Source organism: Pogona vitticeps, chromosome 9 (genome assembly GCF_051106095.1).
Source record: "Pogona vitticeps strain Pit_001003342236 chromosome 9, PviZW2.1, whole genome shotgun sequence".
Taxonomy (NCBI): Eukaryota; Metazoa; Chordata; class Lepidosauria; order Squamata; family Agamidae; genus Pogona; species Pogona vitticeps.
In genome coordinates this window covers 25,355,189-25,376,503 of record NC_135791.1, presented here as the reverse complement: position 1 = coordinate 25,376,503, position 21,315 = coordinate 25,355,189, and the positions used below count along the sequence as shown (strand labels likewise).

The window sequence follows — 21,315 nt, the reverse complement described above, 5'->3', positions numbered from 1 at the left end:
CAGATCATCATATGTGGGGAAAAGCCACTCCATTCCCACTTCTCTCGGGCACAAGCCTTTGGGGGCAAGGATTCCTTGTGTTCCACAGTGACCTTTTTGTAAATCTGACATGGGAGGTGTCAACAAGGCTGCATTCATTCAAGAGGACCTCCAAAAGTCAAATAAATGGGCAGGTGCACCTACAGAGTAGAAACATAGTCGTGTCTCTTAAGAGCCTTCCTCTAAAAGGAGAGTGTTTATTCTTGTGGTTAAATCCAGAGGTTGTCTTACAGACTACAGCTCCTTGAATCCTGCCCCCTGCATAACTGCTGAACAGCAATAATCCGAAACAGTCATTTTTTTCCCTATGGCTTATGAAACTCCCATCCCAACGGAAGTTAGGTTGACGGCCCTCCCTGTTCGATTTTTCAGCAGGCAGCCCAAATTATTTTGTTCCAAAATCCTTTGGATTCTTAGAGTTGGTTTTCAACTTTGAAATAATGTCTAAAAGCTGCCTTTAAAGAGTGTCTGTCATCTGTTGTGTGTGTTGTTGTTGTTTTTTTTGAAAGTTTAAATCTGTTTTAATGGTCTTAATCTGTCTTTGGAACATTGCTTTGAAAGGTCAGTGGGCTGAAAAAGCAATACAATTATATTGTAATTAAAAGCAAATAAGTCCATGTGACAGCCAACAAACATAGACCCTTGGTGGCAGTTAATCATTTTGAAGCCCCTGGACTTGTAAGAGCGGGTGTCTTTTACATGTCAGTGAAGGATAAAATGAATACTACTTTTTCTCATTTCTTCCACTGGGCAGGCTAAGGTGATTGTTCCCAACAGCACAGCCGGACTGATCATCGGCAAAGGGGGTGCCACAGTCAAGGCCATCATGGAGCAATCCGGAGCCTGGGTGCAGCTGAGCCAGAAGCCAGAGGGCATCAACCTCCAGGAGCGTGTGGTGACGATCAGCGGTGAGCCCGAGCAGATCCACAAAGCGGTTGACATCATCGTCCAGAAGATCCAGGAGGACCCGCAGAGCAGTAGCTGCCTCAACATAAGCTACGCCAACATTACCGGCCCCGTGGCCAACTCCAACCCAACCGGATCGCCCTACGCCAACTCCACGGACGTTCTTCCGGCCGCGGCCGCCGCCGCCACAGCGTCGGGCTTGCTGGGCCACACCAGCCTTGCAGGAGTGGGAGCCTTTCCAGCCGCCCTGCCCGGTTTCTCCGGCAGTGACCTTCTGGCCATCAGCACCGCTCTCAACACCTTGGCAAGCTATGGATACAACACCAGCTCTTTGGGGCTCGGCCTGAACTCAGCCGCGGCCTCGGGAGTGCTGGCCGCCGTGGCTGCTGGAGCAAACCCGGCCGCGGCGGCCGCCGCCAACCTGTTAGCTTCCTACGCCAACGAAGCTTCTGCTAGTACCCCCACCCCAGCCGGCGCAGTCGGCGCCTTCACCCTGGGCTCCCTGGCAGCCGCCACTGGGGCAGCCAATGGCTATTTGGGGACAGCCTCTCCGTTGGTGGCTAGCTCCTTCTTAGCTACAGAGAAGCTTGTGGAAAGCGCCAAAGATATGGTAGAGATTGCCGTGCCGGAGAACCTGGTGGGCGCTATTTTGGGGAAAGGCGGCAAGACGTTGGTCGAGTACCAAGAGCTGACAGGTGCCCGCATCCAGATTTCCAAAAAGGGGGAGTTTATCCCGGGTACTAGGAACCGTAAAGTCACCATCACAGGCACACCGGCTGCTACACAAGCGGCGCAGTATCTGATCAGCCAGAGAGTAACGTATGAGCAAGGCGTCCGGGCCACCAACCCGCAGAAAGTGGGATAAGAGAAGGCTGGCGAGAAGAGGCTGGGGGAAGGCGTAGAATTAGGATCAATCCTTCAATCATTAAAATTGTAATCTATCCAACACCAGCCCCCGTCCAATGTCCCTCTCACACACTCGCACCCCCTTCTGTCTGCAAAAAGCGAGCAGCGTTTGTTCTACGGGAACTTTATTTCGCCAGTGGTGCGACCTGTTTATGTATATATATATATGGCAACATTTTCTTTTCTTTTTGAGTTGATGGATTTTAATAGAAAAAAAACATTTTTTAAGAAAAAAAACAAGTCCTCTTTCTTTCCCTCTTTCTTTCCAGTTTTCTTAAGCAACAATCTTGATGGGGGGGGGAGCCTGTCTCGTAATGTTTCCTTCCCCATCCCCCAGCTGTAGATCAGTTTCAGAATCTCTTGACGGGTTTTGCATATCTCTCTTCATGCCCACCTAGAGGGTTACCTTCTGTAGACGCTGAGACTGGGTTTCAAAATACTTGTGGGAGGGAAGCAGATCTGGGTTCGGGTCATGAGGGACTGATAGGACATGAAGTGACATCCTGCCCCATGGCCCTGAACTCCAGAATAGGTAGCACTCTGTGTTTTATCTTGTATGCTAACCTTTTGTCATGAAACATGGAATTTCTACATGCGGGGAGACTAGTGTGTTCTAAGGTGAGGTTGAGGGATTGATTTTCCATCTGCAGGGAGACTAGTGTGTTCTAAGGTGAGGTTGAAGGATTGATTTTCTGCCTGCGGGGAGACTAGTGTGTTCTAAGCTGAAGCTGAGGGATTGATTGCGTTAGACTCTGGAGTGGGGAAATGGGTTGTGGCAGGTTTTATATCAGAATTCTTCTGGGTAAATTTCCATTTGGGAGTGAGAAAAGAGAGAGAGAGAGAGTGAGTGTGTGAGAGAGAGTATCTCAGCCCTATTAATCAGAACTTAAAAAATAAAGTATTTGGATGGAAAGTTTGTAGATGAGGAATTTCCTGAGATACAGAAGAAGCTGCTTTTGGGAAAAGTCAGGGAGAACTGGACTTGACTGGAAAGACTGGGTCCTGATATGATGGGAAACAGGACCCCTGAGACCTCCAGGTTGCTTGTCTTGTGACTATTTGAGCAACACCCTTTCAGAGAGTTGTGTGAAATGAATAACAAGCCTTCTGTGATGTGTGGAGAGCTAGAGAACAAGGGATAAGGGCTACTCTGCGTTCAGAAGATCAAGCGCTCCTACCCCTGAGAGGGGGTACAAGGGGCCACTTCCTAGGGTGCAATGAGGTGGTGGGTCTCCGTCCCGCACTGTGTCGGGCCATGCCCTCCTGCATGCATCCCCTCGTGCGGAAAGGTTCCTTCGCATTGGCTGCCGTGTTAGGCGGGGTTTGGATGGCAGGAAGAAAGCTTTCCTTTTGTTTTGAATAGCTGCCCTCCAAAATGGTGGCCTGCTTCCTTTAAAAAAGAAGAACGGCGCCCGGATGAGAACAAAACCCACCCCAGCATCACCTACCGCAAAGTATCCTTGTGGTAAAAATCCATACAGCAAAACTGGAAAGGAAAGGCCTGTCCCTAAAACCTCTGCCCCTGTTGTCCAGCCTCGGCATGGGGTTGAAAGATCTCGAAAGATGTCCCAGGTTTCAGCTCCTCTTCCTCACTAGGCCTCCCTCCACCTCCATCCCAGACGCCACAGGGCATCCAGAAGCGGCACAACTGCCACAATCAGTATTAGTCCTTGGAGTCCAGTCAAACACTGGCGCCAAGGGGCTGCCAGGCTCCTCTCCAGATCCCTGCCCGAATTCTGCTACCCCTTGGCCCCCTCCTCTCCACCTCTCCTGACCCCTGTGTAAGCAAACAGTATTATGAACTCACTCGGGCCAGCAGACCTTCACCCCCCCCAAAGGCTGACACAGCAGGGATCACCTGCTCGTTTCTTACCATCAGCTCCCTCCAAGGACGTAAACGTTTACCCCAAGGGGTCCTACGTCCCGCACCGTTGGATCAGGGCTTCCAGTTTTCAATGAAGAGTGCTTGCCATTTGGGGTGGGGACAAAGGGCAGGCAATTGAGATTTGTGGGGGGGAGGTCATGTGACCCCCCTCCTCCCCATTCAGTTCAAGAGTTAAAGCACAGGACGTCCCGTCGCTCTGTCTTTCCTTCTCTATATATATACACTAACGTATCAGTGATCAATAGATTTTACCCACCCTGAAAAGGGTTAAAAATAAATACGCATATGAACCAGGGTATCTCCCTGCAATGTTTACATTTAGGGTCTGCAACCGTCCTTTAAATAATGGGAAGGGTTTAGCCCTCTTTGCTGCTGAAGGTGCCAGCCCTGGAATGACAGCACCCCCTCTTCTCCCCAGCTTTGCTGCTCTCATGGAAAGCTCAGAGTCCACCAGGATTTGCCAGGAGGAGGCTGAGCGGATGTACAGCATCACACTGCGACATCAAGCAGTGAGTTGCATCAGCCTTTTTCTTCGCCTTTAACCCAAAGGCAGCTTGAAAGCTAGGCTGAGTTGGAGACCCTCACCTAGCTGGCTTGTAGGCTATTTCCTCTTTCAGAGCGGGCTGCTTCCTGTGTAGGGCCTAAAGCACGAAGCGGGGGTGTCTCACGGCGTATCTTAGGAGGATGTCGCGTACAGCTTCCTGCAGCATGAAACGCGGCTTCCTTTCTGGGTGCGCATGTGTTCCCATGGGTGGCTCTGTCGCAGCCATGACGGGCTCCGCCAGCTAGCCTGGCATTACTTTGGAACGCCTTGATGCACCCAGGCGGGCGTAGATTGGCTTGTTCGTAGCAGGGTTGGAGGAAAAGGTGTCTCCGTGAGGAGGAGCAAGCTTGAAGGATCCACCCTACATTTGTAATGGCTGAGGTCTTTCAAATGGGTTAGGAGCCGAGCGGAGCATTTGGGGGTGGTCTCGTCAGAGACCGGATGGGAGGAAAAACTGGAGACGTCAGCAAAGGAAGTTTCCGAGCTGTTCCATCTTTCTTGACAGCTTCTCGGTGCACTGTGCCTCCCACTCGTAAGGCTTCCCCTTGAGCAGCATAGACCTTCAACTCTCCTACTTTCATATCCCAGCTTCAAGGTGTGGACTTGTGCAATATTTTAATTGCCCCTAGAGGGTGACACTTCTTTCCTGGCTTTTTCTAATGCATGGGAAGGTGAAGAGGAGTATGCACACAGGGTGGGTGGGGGTGTGGGAAGTATTATGTGCACTCCTCTAACCTTCTCCACGCTCCTAACTTAGCTTGGTCAACTGTAGGCTCTTAGCCAGTTCTTACACCAACTCTTTGGCTGGGTATGGATAGGATCTGGTATGTATGATAATGGGTTGGGGGGGGGCAATTGATCCTTAGGTAGTCTGTGTATCTCTGAATTCCATTTTCCTTCTTAGACTGAAGGGAGAGTCTTCAGACTCTAAAACCACTAGGGGGCAAAACTCAAAAATGTGAAACCTGGTATATACTACTAGGGAAAAAAACAAAATTAAAGGAAGCAATATCTATATAGCATCTTGCACTGATTTTATGGTGTGCAGAAAGCTGCTGCAGCCGGCGTTTTATTTATGGAACAAATTGTGGGGAGTAGGAGCCCCAGTGTGATTAGAGACCTCTGCTTTTAAGCTGGCCGAGATTCGAGGCGAACAAAATATTGCTGCTGTTTCAGATGTATGTTGCATATCAAGCTTTTGGTTGGGTTAGTGGGAGAGTAAAGGGGAAAAATGTGCCAAACTCCTAACTTGCGTCTTTTTTAAATCCTGGTGGGGGTGTGTGTGTGCATATATTTTTAAAAAGGGACATTCCACACCCAGGCCTACCCTTTTCCCCCAAATGCTGCAGACATTTGGACAGTATATTCCAAGATTGTGGATCCTGGTCTGTCTGCTTGCTTCTCTCCCTATTCTTTTTTTACTTTGGGAGCTCACAAACAGATCTGTTTGCACTTAAGTACAAAATCCTGTGCTAAGGAAGCCCATATTCTCTGTCAAGGAAAACACGGACTCTCGCCACCTGGGGAATTACACTCAGAGCCCAGAAAGGTTCCTTTTGGGGGAACTGTAATTCCCAGACTCTGCCAGGCAGGAAGGTCACAGGAGCGGTTGAATTCTGGGAGTTTCTAATCCAGAAGAGTCAGCTTTCAAAGCTCTGATGATAGGAAGAGCTCTGCAATTTTATTTATTTATTTATTTTTACAGTCTCTGTACAATGCTGTCTAGGGAGAGTGGGTGCTTTATCAATCATATACTCCCAATTGTATCATTTCCATCCCTAAGGATTAGAACATTTGCTCCCACCTCCTTTTCAATGGAAAAGGAGCTGAATTTTGGGAATCGGGAGCTGAATTTTGCATCCAAGAGCAACCCGCACCATCCTGGCCCTAGTTCAAGCAATGGAACAAACTTCCCTGGGAGACATGTTTTAAATCTTCTTCTCTGGTTGTTCCTGAGCCATGCCATCCTGTATGTGTCAAGTCAGAATTAAGTCCCACTGATAGCTGCTTCCAAGTGTTGGACGGGGGCACACACGCGCGGAGACATTGCGCATGGAGAACATTGCTTGAGAATCTCCTAGCGCAATAGTTCCCCAACTTGGGTCCCTAGATGTTCTTGGTCTACAGATCCTAGCGATCCTGGCTAGTGGGGAAGGCTTCTGGGAGTTTTAGTCCAAAAATGTCAGGTGACCCAAGTTCAGGATCCACTGTTGTAATGGGATGCGTGGTGCCCTGAGTCAATTTTTGACTGGGTCACTCCATTTGGTATGCAATGTTATCAGTTCTCACCAAGGCCCTTAAGGCAGGGTGGACTGGAAACAGAAGTAAGGGAACATAAATACACCAGGCCATTTAGAATGCTGGGTTTTGACTATTAACACGGATTTTTCAAAAAGCTGCCTGTACATTGAGCTCATACAGTTCCATATGTGCTTCTGAAGATATAGAATGCAGCTTCTTGGTAAAGGTCACCACTTTCATCAGCCAAGCGCCTTCCTTGTGGCACTTTGGATTGCAGAACTGTGTGTTCTCCTGCAGAACAAATGGCCTACTTGATTTCACTCTGCTTTATTTTCCCAGCAGAAGTTATAGGGTCTCTGGCTAGAAGGCTTTGTTTCTAAGTTTGACGAATCCAGCCTTCAAGCACTGCACTTCCTTGGTCCACAAAAAGAGAACAGGATTCAGGCAACTGGACTAGATAATAATAATTAATTTAAAAAACCCAATATCAGTGGATAGATTCTTCCCCTGCTCTGTTGAGAAACAGTAACAAACATTACAAAGGATGGGTCTATAAATTAGGGGAGAGTTTTTGCTTTGCCCGTAGAAGATTATAGGCCCGGCTTTTCTCACTTCAGATGAAAAGGATCTGGGCATCGAGACCTCTCTTATCTTCCTAGTATTTGAGGAACCCATCGTGTCCGATATCAGAGCAAACGGTGCCGGGTAACTTCATGGGTTTCCATGTCCTTGGCTTAGAGAGTCGATTTGCACAAGAGAATTTGCACGTGGATTTCCTTGCTGAGAATATTTGAAGGGCTTTTTGTGCTGAGGTCCCTTTCCTCGTTCAAATCTTCTTTACAGGAAAGGTTTCCTGCATCCGATTCTTTCTCCTGCCCCCTTCCAACCCTTGCCCCCACCATCCCTAAACCCCAACGGATGCATGAGAGTAAGGGAAATGCCCTGGGTAAAAACTCCACTGCCCTGAAGGACGTGCATGGAGGCCTCCGAATTCCTTGTGCATTTCCCCTGATCACCCCAAGACACCAAAGTGCAGGCTAACCTCCCAATCAATGGTGCCCCTTACTTCCTCTTTCCCTCCTCCTTCCTCTTAAGCTGCCCCTCCCCTTTCCAAAACCACATTGTTTTCCAGGCTCTCTCTGAAGAACCTAAACTTGACCAGTGGGGTAGAAAGATGGCGGAAGGGGAGACAGCCTGGAAGAACAGTTTTCTGCCCACTGCAACTTCTGGAATGATTCCTGTCATCCTAACGGAACGTCTCCTCCGTGGAACAATGATGTCACCGAACATATCCTGTTTAAAAAAAGATGCACTTTCCCTTCCCTTCATTTGTGAAGTGCCAAACTATTATTTATAGAGAACATGCAGCTATTTAAACAAATTTTTAACAAGTAAAATTGTTCGGGGGTGGGTGCAGACTCTTGGGGCATTTTGATATTTAAAAAAAAAAAGTTTTTTTTAAAAAAAGTGAAGCGTAGGACTTGTTAGTGGATCTCAAGTCGGGATCCTTAGTGGCTTTTAAATAAATGTATTACTCTCTTTTTTTCCTATATAAAAAAGGGATACTTGTGGGCCTTCCCCGCAGCTGTTGGGGATCTCTGTAGATGTCTTGATGCTGATTTATGGTTGATGCAGGCATGAGTACTTTGCACCATAAGTTTTCTTTTTTGGGGGGGGAGGAGGGAGGGAACCAATTGTATATTGACTCCTCTCGGGAAGGTGGGGGATCTGCTTCGTGAAACCGTGTATGATTTCTTTTTGTTTGGAGTTTTGAAGCAAAAACCTGATGAGCCCCTTGCTTCTTAAGAACAAAGAGGATCTCCTTGCCTCTTCTGAGCCTGGTCTTGCTTTGCTAGAGGCTTCTGCCACCTCACGGCTAAGGGTGGTTTTTTGGAGCAAAGATTCAAGAGAGGGTGCGTGGTGGAGAGACCCTCGGAAACCTTCTTCAGTTCTGTGGATTCGGGAATCGGCTCCCCACCCCACCCTCCAAGTGCTTCTTAATGATCCGTATCCTTTCTTGCTGTTTGTCATGATTAGATGGGACTGTGTTGAATGATGATGGGGATGCTTTCCCCCTCTTGGTGCTTAAGGAAGGTGCAAGACGCTTCTTTGATGTGTTTGAGAAAATATTGTCCTGGCCTAGACGCTGGACGTAACTGTCACTCCAATGTCCAGGTGGGGACGGGAGGAAATCATATTGTACTTGGGTGCTAGACCTGGTGTGCCCTGGAGATAAACCAAGTACACTTCTGAAAATTTTGCATTTCCAACTGCTTTCTCTTTCTTGACTGAATCCCATTACTATACCTTACAGGTATATCTCTTTTCCCCCATTCTCCGTCCATTTTTAATGCGTTTCAAAAGCAGCAATCCTCGGGGGGTTTGCTCTCATCAACCTCTTCACAAAGAGATTGATTGAGAGAGGGAGTAAGAGAGAGAGAGAGAGATACTGCTGCTCGAGTGAAGCAGCAATAAAACTTGCCATGGTGATCACTGGGACTTAGGAGCTTTCAATGTGCCAAATATGAGCCACATTTTTAATGAATTAAATGATGAAACGTTCTTGGGGGAACGGGCAGTTGGCTATGGTGATGACCTGGCTGGAATTCATTGCTGATTCCCATTTTTTAGTCCCAAATGAAACGCCACTGTCTCTACTGTCTTCTTTGGTCATTGTTCCGTGAGCTAATCCTGCCAAACCTACGTGGGTGCTTCTGATTTGGAAGGCGAGGCAGGAACGGGACGTACTCTGTATAACATGGTACATCCAGATGGGCCAATAAGCACCTGTATCTCTCACAGCTCACCTAAATGTTTGCCCCGTGACAGAATCACAGCAGCAGTGTGGGGAGCAAGAGACATCTTGTTATCATCTCCTCTCCACTTACTGTTCCCCCTGCATTTGCCATATCACTGTTGATGTTTTCTTTTCTTTTTAATTTCCAGGCAGTTCTGTTCAAAATGGGGGGTGGGGTGTCTGGTGACAGGATGGGGAAAGGAGAACAGAAAGGAAAGGAGAGAAAAGGCATGCGACAGGGTTGAATGGGAACATTCTTGGTGCAAGTATTCTCCTCCACCTGTCTGTACATCCCAGTTTTGAGTGCCAAGCCCTCATTCTCCCTACCGACCCCCTCCTTCCTCAAAAGCCTCTTTAATTTGTGTCAGGAACACACTCATTATCCGGAGCATCTTTCCATCCAGCATTTTGACAAGTTCGCACACCACAAAGTTCTATATATATAAATATATATATAAGTATATATATATTATTTTAAAAAACACTTATCTAAAGCAGCGTGGGACTATTTATACCGTGGTTGGCTACCTCCGGACTGCTTTTTCAAATCCACCTTCATCCTTCTCAGCATCAAGAACATTCCTAGCGTGTTGTTTTTTCGGGGGACACAGCCTCTCACCTTTCAAAAGTTTGTTTGTTTGTTTTTTTAACCAAGTCAACTTTTGCTTCATCTGAATTTGGGGATCCCATCATGAATTCTCTCGCTGCCGGGGACAGTCACCTTGTTTCAACCCGTCTTCTGAACTTTTGAGCTTCACCCTTCCATCATTTTGAACTTTTTAACCTCCCTCCTTCTGTGTTCATCAAACCTGTGTTCTTTGGATTTTTTCCTCATCTTCCATATTGCAAAACAAAAATTAATTAAAATTATATATATAAATATATAAATATTAGGAAAACCGAAGTGCAACAGACTGTCAAAATTCCTACAATTTAGACTACTGAACGGGATGATCTGATGTCACTTTTTTTCCCTTTTAACTGTGAATTACCAATGTTTCTCCACCATCGCTTCATTGTAAATATTCTTGTTTCTGTTTGGACATGTTTGCAAGGGGAAGGGGGGAACGGGAGCATTAATTTTGTGTTCTCAAACATCAGAGACGAGTTGGTGCATAAAAGTGCCAGAGGTTTGAAGACAGAAGGGAACAGACCCATTGCTGGAAATTCCATGGAATGTTTGAGAGAAGGGGGTGCAGGTGAGAACTATAGTATTAGGGACCCCTTAATGCCACTAGAAATGGTCTAGAGTTTGTTTTTTCCCCTTGGACTCCACCATTTCAAGCCGCAAGGGTGAATGGATTTGCGTTTTTGAGTGCTTCCACGCAGCTAAAACAAAGCAAACCCTGTAACGCTGGTTGAGGTCTCTAGCAAGCCATTGGTTGGGAGTTTGAATCCCCACCATGCCTCCTTGAGAGGGGCTGGACTGGATAATCCATAGGTTCCCTTCCAGCTCGGCAGGTCTAAGATTGTGATTGAACACATATAGTACATAAGCAAAGAGAAATGCTTTGCATAGTCTTCTTTTTTTTTAACAAAAAGAAAACTATCAGGATTTTTTCCTGCCAGCTGGAGAGCACACAAACACAAATCTGTCAGGATTCCCTAAAGAAACTCTGGCTCAGTTCTGATTTTAGTACCAGCTCTCCAGAGATGCCCAGCGCTTGTAATAAAGGAACGGAACGGAGCATGCGGGAACTGCTATTTTAACTTCATCCTTGCAGCTCAAAGGAAATTGAGCTTGCTAGGAAACGAAGCAGCGCAGAGCTAGCAATCCTGCGGCCGCGTTGCTGCTCAAAGGAAAACGTTGGAGATTGAAGAGTGAGGAGGGCACCCACGGGTGCAGCTTCTCATCCCACTTCAATGACCAGTTTTCAACTGGTGGCTCCACCCTCATCAATGAGGGGAGAAGGCAGCATGACAGAACAAGCACGGAAATGCTGCTGACATTCAACCCATATTCAACGAATATTCTGAAATGCCAGGCTATTGATTGGAAATTTCCCCCATGTTCTTGTCTCCCTTGAGCGCAGAAATCTGAAAAGGGAGCCAATCTCAGTTTTCAAACTATCCCTAATAACTTCCTGGCCCTCTCCTAGAAATATGTTTGTTCGTACCCATGCGTGGTTAAGGGATCCAGTTTCCTCCCTCCCCTCCCAGCCCCACCTCCAGCTTCCTAGTAGTCTTGGAGGCTAGAGTACAGAGGATTGTTGCCCGGGGCAAAGATCTGCACCTTCAGAGCTAGCTGAAACTGCAGAGAGAAAACACACTGAATCATGTTCAGTACGAACCCAGAGCGCAGTACGAGATAAGGTGACCGTCCGACAGCTTCCCAGGTTGATGTATCCATGCGCAAACCTCTGGCACCTTTTATGCAACACTCTCCAAGCCATTGTGGGTTTATGTTCCCCATCCAACCTCTCCTTTTAACAGCGATCTTATTTATTCTCATGGGGTGGTGCCAAAGGGGGGCGGGCGGGGAGGGGTGGGAAGCGTATCCAAGAGGGAGATGAATTGAAAATGTTTTTATTGTTTAAAAAAAAAAAGAAACCAAAAAAAAGAGCAAAAAAAAAAAAAGAGCAACTTAAAAGTAACCAGCTCCATTGTCATGGCTACATAGCAAAACAACAACAGCGACCACAAAGCTGAATGTCTTGGTAGGTTTTCTGTGTTTTAGTGTAAAGTTGTGTATTGATTCTGTGCTCAGTGAAGTCAACTTTTTTTTTTTTAGTGCTAATACTATTAACTCATTTCTGTCATGATAAATGTCCATTCACGACATCACTTCCGTCTTCCGTTGTCGTTTTTTCTTTACATTTCACGGCAATTTCTTAACCCATTTTTACTAATGGAGCTGGGGAGGGGGGTGATCGCAGCAAGGAAGGGACATCTAGGCCTCATCATTTCGTCACCACCCACCCCTTCCTTGTCCCATAATCCGGGCACTGGGTGAGTCTAGAGAGAGACAGTCCCGTTGTAAATATTAGCCGCTCGGAGATGAGGGACCGGAGAGGCCCTTCGCAGACTCTGTGGCTGTGAAAGAAATGCTTACGTCTTGTGGGAATATGAGGCGGAGAAGGGAAAGCCGAACCTGTAAGCCAGAAACATTCGCCCGTGGGGGAGCTTGCCCCACGGCTTCTCTGGATGAGGCACTGCTCTGTGACTCTCCCGTCGGCCTTTGCCTCTTTGGAAGGGAGCCCTATGATACCTCAACAGCCCGGATGGAAGAAAAGTACTTCTATCGCCTGAGACAGATCAGTGCCTCGCGCAGAGATGCAGTGGGTGTACTCCTCCAAGACTAGGAAACAAATATTCTTGACACCAGGGCAGGCCCTCAAGTTGATGCTGGAGACCAAATGGCATCCACCCTAGGCAGGTTGGTCTCTAGCTGATGGACGTTGAAGGCCACCAGTTTTGAAAAGACCACCATCCTTAGCTCAGCGCACATCCAAATTAAAGCCGTATTTGCTGGGCAGACGAAGCATGCTTCTGATTTGGGGGAAATTAATTCGGCAAAGAGTGGTTTAGGTATGTTGATGTCTGTTCAGGGGGCGCACTGAGTTTTCTCCACATCTGGTTTGGTCTTGTCGTGTAAAGAGAAATGCACCATCCTGAATCCAGAACTAAGCCATGCAAAATATCTGAGTTGGGTTTACCATCAAACAATTAACCAAGTCATTTCTGCTGATTGACTGGAAAATAACAATAATTGTGTGCCGTCAACTCAATTCTGACTTTTGGCAACCCTTCTTAGTGTACTCAGAAGTAGTTTATCCCTACCCTTCCTCCAGAGGCAGCTCTGGGACCGTGTGCAGCTGGCCCAAGGCCACCCAGGCTGGCTCTACCCACAGGAGGCCCAACGGGGAATCAAACTCCCAACCTCTACTTAACTGGCTGAGCTATCCAGCCAGTCTTGTGCTAGATAAATACTTAGAAAATAGATACCTACCAGCAGATGTTCTTGCAAATGCAGAAGAGGTGTAAAGTTCCCCAAAGAAATACTGTAGATGTTTTCTTCAGAAGATCGAAACTATTGTTTATTTCAGATATCTGTGGCCCCTTTGGCTAAATATGTAGGAGAAAGCAGGTCCCGTGGAATTCACTGGTGTTGACGGGAGTTTTTCTCCAGTTGCGTCTAGTGCCTGTCAGGACTATGGTGTATGTAACAGGACAAAGCCTTCTTCAGCGAGGGTCACTGACCCACATCAGATCCTTCCTGGCTGATGATCACCTAGGGGGGCAAAAATGACCACGACAGTATGCTAATCGTATGAATAATGTCACATTTATTTAATCCTTGCACACGCATGTGCTGAATCATGCCCTCATATTTCTTAAATTAGGTGACAGCTCTAACTCATAATAACAAAAGATTCCCACAAGGTCTGGTCAAGTTGTTTGAAGCACCACATGCACATTTTCTTAGCAATCGTAACAACGACAGCCACCCTACAAACTAGGCCAATGTTATGGTGCGCAGGACCGAACCCGAGGCAAGAGGTGGCTAAGAAAGGCATGCTAATGTTCTCTTGAGGAGTTGAGATTTCAAACAAAAAAACATTATCCCGTGCTCTTAAAATCTAGAATAGCGAAACCCAGGGCTTACAGACTGCTTGAATTACAGGAGGTGCGGAGAGGGACAGAACTTTAATGACACCCATAGTTTAGCACCCAATTTCCCCTAATTTTAAGCCACAGAATTTCCCCCACAGCCACTAAATAATATAGCTAATAATATCGCACAAAATGAGGTGTCACATCTGGCCCGTGGAACTAAAGCAGTGGTGTGATTTTACTAAAGTCTGTACTCAACTGAAAGGGTAAGAATAAGCAGACCTCACCTTTTATGGGATGGCCTTTAAATCTGCCCCCCAAAAATTGCAACCTACTTTATTTGTCTGTTTTCTTGCTGCTTATATCCTCCACTGGAGATCCAGAGATTTTAGGATGGGCAACAGAGGAGAAAATAACATTAAAATCTTAAAAAAACATATTGAAAAGTTTAAGAAAACCAAAACCTATTTGGAACATGTGTTTAATGTGGAATGATATATCCCTAAACCCCAGGGCATAAGAGTTGGTGGCAGCTACTCAGTGGGAGAGAAAAGACGCTCTGCACGTTTCTAAATATGCGATTGGTTTGAACATTTCCAGGATAAAATCTCCAGTTTTTACCACCTGCGAATCTTAACTAGGAATATTCTCTTGACTTGTTTCCCAGGAGCATTTTGTGGTAGTTTTTTACCAGAGTGCAAGAATTCTCTCCCAAACGTATGCCCATTTTATAGGTATAGTTATTTATTTATTTATTTTTTAAAATCAACTAAATGAGTCAAAATGTTGTCTGGACATTGCTGTTTACTTGCAGTCCAGATTATCGATAAAGTCTCTCTCTCCCCTTATGGCTCCTGTTGGATGCATCCCCTTCCGTTAACGGCGATCGTGAAGCCTGGTGGACCCCCCCCCTCCTGCAGTGTCATGGGCCAGTGAGTAAGTGGTGCACCTTCAAAAGGGGGTAGAGCTGTCAGCCCCATCCTCTCTCCCTTCTCCCTTCTCAACATCACACTCTCATTGACTGCATCTCACCTGCCACCACTCTGTGTGTGTGTGCGTGTGTGTGTGTGTCCATACACCTGTCAACAGCAGACAATGGCTGCAAGCCAGAGAAACCCAGCTGTGCTGTTGTGCCGACTCGCTTTGCTTTCCAGCAGGGGTGGGCAACCTTTGGCCCTCCAGATGTTTTTGACCGTTACTCCCCCAAGTTCGTTAAGCCTTAGCATAGTGGTCCCCCAACCTTGGACCTCCAGATGTTCTTGGACTACAACTCCCAGAAGCCTTCGCCACCACCTCTGCTGGCCAGGATTTCTGGGAGCTGAAGTCCAAGAACATCCGGAGGCCCAAGGTTGGGGACCACTGCTTAGCAAAGCTGGCCAGGATTTTGGGAACTGAAGTCTATTATGATCCAGAAGGCCAAGAATCCTTCAGGCCCGATTTTATATAGCCTTCCCGTACAACCATCCAGACGCACTTGATTTCAGTTTTTATCCTTCCCCCAAGCATCATGTTGACATTATGGAAGCTAGAGAGAAGAGTATGGTATTGTGGTCTTGAGAGACCCGAGTTCAAATCCCCACTTGGCTAGGTCAGTCACTTTGTGACCTTGGTGTTGTGCTTCTTAGGTGCTGGCGGCCCTTCGGTTGCCTGTTTATTTGCACTCTGAAAGCATCCTTTGACTGGGCCGATTCTTCTGTAAAAAGGCACCTTAAAGGCCAATCTTTGCCTTTAATTAATGAACTGTGTAAAAAAGAAGCTCTTATACAAGCTTGTTCTGAATGTCCCCTAACATCTAACTATAAGAGCCTGGCCCTTCAGCTTTCCATATCTGGGGCCAAGAGTTTGTTGATTTATTATCGAAGGCTTTCACGGCTGGGATCTGATGGTTGTTGTGGGCTTTTCAGGCTCTTTGGCCATGTTCTGAAGGTTGTTCTTCCTAACGTTTCGCCAGTCTCTGTGGCCGGCATCTTCAGAGGACTGGAGTAGGAACTCTATCCATGCTCTGAAGATGCCGGCCACAGAGACTGGTGAAACGTCAGGAAGAACAACCTTCAGAGCACGGCCAAAGAGCCTGAAAAGCCCACAACAATCAGTGTATTGTTTTCTTCATTTATTTTAGAATAGAGCAATGGCCCTCTCAGATTGCTCAAACTAGTCCTCTCGCTGGTTTCCTTTCCTTTACACTCCTTCCTTGACCCAACACCTCTATCTGTTCTACAGATAAGGGTGTGGCAACATCCAGGTGCTTATGGATCTCTGGACTGGGGTGTTACTCAAAGCATCACAACAGTAAAAAAAAAAAAAAAAAAAAAAAAAGGTCGTGGGACGCAGACCTTGGTACCCTGCATTGGCACCAAGCAAAACTCCAGAGCCGCATCAGGATGAAGCAGAAAAGCATCTCAAGAAGTAGACTTGTCCACGAAAGTTCACATTAAACTTAGCCGTTAGTCTTTAAGGCATCACTGTGTTTTTGTCTTAGAATCATAGAATCATGGAGCTGGAAGGGGCCTCCTAAAGCTGTCAAGTCCAACCCCCTGCTCATGGCAGGAATCCAAGTCAAAGCAAATTTGACAGAGAGTTGTCCAATTTTCTCCTCCAGTGCTGGGGCACTCACCACCTCTCGTGGTCATAGGTTCCACTGTCGTACTGCTCTAACGGTTAGGAAGTTTTTTCTAGATATTCCACCGAAATCTGGCTTCTTGTCACTTGAGCCCATGGTTGCGTGTCCTGCACTCTGGGATGATCGAGGACTGATCCTGCCCCTCCTCTATAGGACAGACATTCAGGTATTCTTTAATTTTTATTTTGGTTTTGCCTGAGTTCCCAAGGAGGGGACCGACCTGTTTACAGGTATCCTGTGATACCTCTCTCTAATTTATGGGCAGAGGGAAGCTGAGAGGCCAAAGCTATAACCAGCATGTTGAAAGATCACCGACTGTATAATTTAAAGGCTGTTAGGTCAAGAGGAGAAGGCGTCTCACATTTGCAGGAGGATGCGACTCTTTAGGAATTGTTTGGAAAATCATACACGTCACCCGGATGACTTCTGTGCCCCTCCAGTGGTAAGTGTGTACCACCAGTTGAGAAACAACAGAGAAGGTCCTCTCTGGTCTTTTGTGAAGGCCGACTGGAAAAGAAGGGGCTAGGTCTCCCAGGGCTTCCTTGAATCAGGTGGGGATGGTGGTAAAAACAGTTCTTTTTAGCAATGGCATAAGAACCAACACGCGTCTTCTAGCAGGGGGTGTTCAGCCCAGCTTGGCTACTTGGGGGATGATGACTCTTAACAGCCTCGGGACTCAGTCCCTTGAGGAAGTGTTGCGTTAGCCACTTAATGCCTCTCTGGAGAAAGATTAAAATGCATTTCAATGGAACAGGCCGAAGATTTGCAGTAAATTTTGCACCTGTTGTGCATAAGAGGAAAAACAGGAAAATCATTTATAAATGTAAATTTAGAAGCTAATCACACTAATCTTTGTATAAAAAACCATATAATCTTAGAACGGCAGAGGGTCCCCGGGATCATTGCATCCAGCCCCTGTCAAGGAGGCCCAGTGGGGGATTTGAACATCCCAATGTCTAGAGCCAGAGACCTAAACCAGGGAGCTACCCAGCAGTTGTACACCTTGCTACATTGGGAAAGACTGTGATCAGGTAAGTGTTTGCTGGCCAGCTCCTCACTCTGCTGCTGCACAGGCGGTAATGGGCCACCAAGGTCCCTGCTTGTCCCCCTTCTTATGGTTATTTACCTTGGAACCAAACTCATCCCCATAAGGAGAATCTTGCAAACAGAAGAGGCTTGTGAATGGAAGCTGTTTTCAAACAGAGGACCACCCTCTGAAAAGTAGGATGCTTGGCCACTTAAGAGCAGACAAATCTGTTCTTAGAGAAATGCTATAAAGGCCAGAAGATCTGAACTAGCGTGGTGAAGTGGGCGTATAAGTCTATCTTGTGACCCCCGTTCCCTTTTCAACTCATCTTAGTAGGCCTTTGAGAAGTTCAGATCAAACATGCCAAAGATCCAAAGCCCTTTCTAAATCAGAAACGAAGAGGTGTGCATTTGTTGATAATCTGGGTTTTACCGCATACAAACCAAGCAGATTAAAATAGCAAGAAACGTTGTTAAACCCGGATCAAATTCCCAAGAGGTAACTGTGTTTCAGAATGGAATAAAGACAAATGTTTTTTTTAAAAAAAAATACAACACAACATCCTATGATACCTTTAGACAAGTTTATTGTTGAATGAATGTTCATGGATCACCCACTTCTTCAAGGGTGTCTGGAGAAAGAACTGGATTATCGCCCACCAAAGCTGACAACACAATTAAACTGTGAGTCATAAATGTGCCAGAATACTTTAATTTTTGTGGGGGGTAGGGGTTGATATATACCAAGACCTGATTGAATAACCATGGATCAACAAAGCTGGTGAATTACTCTTTCAGGTAAGTTTGCGAAAAGGGGAAACTAATATTTCTGTTAATGCAAGAAGCCTTTTGGGGTGGGTTTGCCTGCTTGATTGTTTGATTTTAGAGGTTGCAGATACATCTCATGGCTGGAACCGAAGAAGTCTTCCTTCAGAGAAGGGAGAAAGTCTCTTTGAAAAACAAGCTTTCTTGTCTTCTGCTGTTTTCGCAACCATTTCCATTAAAATTTACTTTCCATCGGCCTAAGGAGGCAGTTGTTAGTAGAGTAACAGTTATTGTAGGAGAGGTTTCATGGCGGCTGCAAATGCATTTTGGGGCTGTGGACTTCCAGTAAGTACAGCCTGTCTCCGGCAAAGTGCACAGGGCCCCCTCCTCTTTCCGAAGAGGGAAAGGTCGCTTCAGGTCTCTGGCATCTTCCCGAGCGAAGAGGTTCGAAGACAGGATGGGAGATGACAGGCCTCGTCCAGGGAGAAGACGCTGGACTGTCAGAACCAGCCGGAGCCTAAATTATTCACAAAGTTGTCCTCGGAGAGGAAGGTACGTGGAAGAAGACGACAGGAGGAGGCCGGGGAAAGCTCGCCACGTCTGGAACTGGGGAAACTGGAGCATAACCATGCGCCGGTTTTTGCTTGGCTTATTTCTTTCCATGAACTGAACTTGGAACGTTGGCTTGGAAAAGTTTCTTTACACCCCCAACTGGATGTGGCTGTAACCCATAAGAGAGAGAAAAACTCGTCTAATCAATGTTCAGATCTCGGACAACATAGTCCTCTTGGGCTTTCCATCTCAGGTGCCTTCGTTTCTACCCAGAACTGCTTTGATCAAATCGTTTACTTCTCTTGTAGACCAAGCTGTGGCCTTCCCTCCATCTAACGCCCGACACTGGCTACCCGGAGCCAACTCTCTCTTTCTCTCTAACCAGATAGATGTCTTGTGGTCATGGCCAAGGGGTTAGGGTGCCAGCCTGGGAATCCGAAGACACACCAGCCCCCCTCCCCACTTCAAATCCCCGCCTGGCCCAGAAGCTCACATTGGCCTTGAGCCAATAACAGACTCTTGACCTGACCTACAGCAGGAGAACCACTCAACAGATTGCCCCCCGCCCAAGAATCAGCTCTACCGATTTCTTAGTCTTCTGCCCTTAACAGTAGCCACATCTTGCCAGCTAAAGCCAAATTCTCACTTTCCCTTAGGGAAGGGCCAGCCCCTGCACACCAGAAAGAGCGATCTGCCTCACGGAGGGACAAAGGGACCCATGGACCCCCTCCCCTTCCCATTTCCCTCCCCTTCAGATTTACCACTCCCCAATTCATCCTCCTTTCCTCACCTTCGGTTACACACCCAGCCGCCTGAGTTTATTTCAAGGAGACAGGAGGGTTTTTTTTCGGCTGGACTGCAGTTGCTATGGCAACGGGATGCAGGAATGGCTAGGGATAGGTTTGGACGGGGGGGGGGCGGGCGAGAGAGGAAGGCCCGGGTGGGCGGCACAGCTGCGCCGATGCGTTTCAAAGCTGAATTCACGATGAAACAATATCGGAACATTAACGAAAGGGACCTTTCAGCCCTGGGATTCATCCCATGACAGGAGGGCCGTGGTAAAGGCGCATCTTCTGAGCACTGTACAGTGTCTATGCCATAGCCATTCTCTCCTTCCTAGAATTAAAGACTTGTTTCTCTTTCCTGAAACAAAAAAAAAATCCCCACTTTTAAAAAAATGTTTGCATTGCATCATGCCTTTACTTTTCCCACAAGACTATTTCCGAAAAGGAGATACGTAGTTTGAAACACATGGCCTTGCAAATATAGAGAAATAACTTGTTTCTAAGTAATTTGGGATGACAGGCATCTATGCTGCTCCTTCTGAAGTTTCATCCCACACAACAGCATTTTCCGCTCTGCTGTTATACTTCTCATTTTCATACTCAGAACTTCCAGTTGGATTAAAAACGATGGCTCTAAAACAGGCAATCTCTTGTTTGTACATATCACACTTTGGAAAAAGAAAAAAAAAGTCAGAGAAATTATTTGACTTATTCCAATATATTTTCCCTTTCTTAGATCATGCAGCACAGAGTGGCATATATGAGATTCCCAATTAGAGAGCTTATTTACACAATTCATTTTAAATTCTAAGATCACACTCTAGATAGAAATATAAGCGTAGCGGACGGAGCCAGTTTTGTCTGGAATCCGGTTGTCTCCAAACAGCAGCAAACCGAAACTGCATTAACTGACCGGTGCGCTCCTTCTGGCTCATTGTTATGCGCACAAGGCACAGCCAGTTTGCATGGTCTTTTGTGTGTCCAGGCACATGGCACATTCCTAAAACACTATGAAAGCCACTTGCCTAATTTCCCTTATCAACACAGCATTTCCCAACAGGATTCTTGTTTTTCCTTTAAAAACTAAACATGGGTTTAAAAGAAGAACTATGAGCAGAGCAACAGCCTCCTAGTTTAATTTCCTGCTTGTATGGAGGCATTTTAAAAAAGGAAGGTGTCAACGACCCACGAGTTATTTAAAGACCAATCTGTTTGTTTGTTTCAGGATAAGAAGCAACAGCAGGCGTGGAAACCTTGTTTTATTCCCTTCTCGATTAAGGAATTGGGTGCTCTCTAGCGGTGCTTCTAAGCAAATAACCCAGTGGCCGAAAGCCGTCCTCTTTTTCCTCCTCCATTTTTCATGGACCCTTTTCGGGATTTTAGGAGTCAGGGACCATCCCCACCCACCCACATCTCCCCATTTTTAATCTGTCCTCGTCCTTCACCCCTTCTCCATTCAGCATCCTCCTCCCTTCTCCTTGGTGCATTCCTGAAATCCTATGGAGCCCCCCTCTTTTTGTTCCCTTGGCAACGGGTAGCAGGCCCAGCCACGGTTGCCATGGTGATGCTGGGGCATCTTTTTAGGGCTAAACAAACATGCCCCCCTCAGCCTACACTGGCCTTTTCTAATTCACTCCCCACTTCCTCCTTCTTGGGGGGCCAGACCGGCTGGTGGAGGGGAGGGAGACATGGCCA

General features: G+C 46.7%; 1 protein-coding gene across 2 annotated transcripts in view; it reads left to right on the top strand.

Annotated features, from left to right (window-relative positions):
- The window catches only part of NOVA2 (NOVA alternative splicing regulator 2), a 35,257-nt gene extending 29,732 nt beyond the window's left edge, over positions 1-5,525 (top strand). For both annotated transcript variants that reach the window (XM_020787124.3, XM_020787125.3), the window contains exon 4: positions 794-5,525. In XM_020787124.3, coding sequence (XP_020642783.3) covers positions 794-1,810 — 1,017 coding nt within the window. In that variant the 3' untranslated portion in view covers positions 1,811-5,525. The remainder of the gene's footprint in view (positions 1-793) is intronic.
- The last annotated feature ends 15,790 nt before the right edge of the window (positions 5,526-21,315 follow it).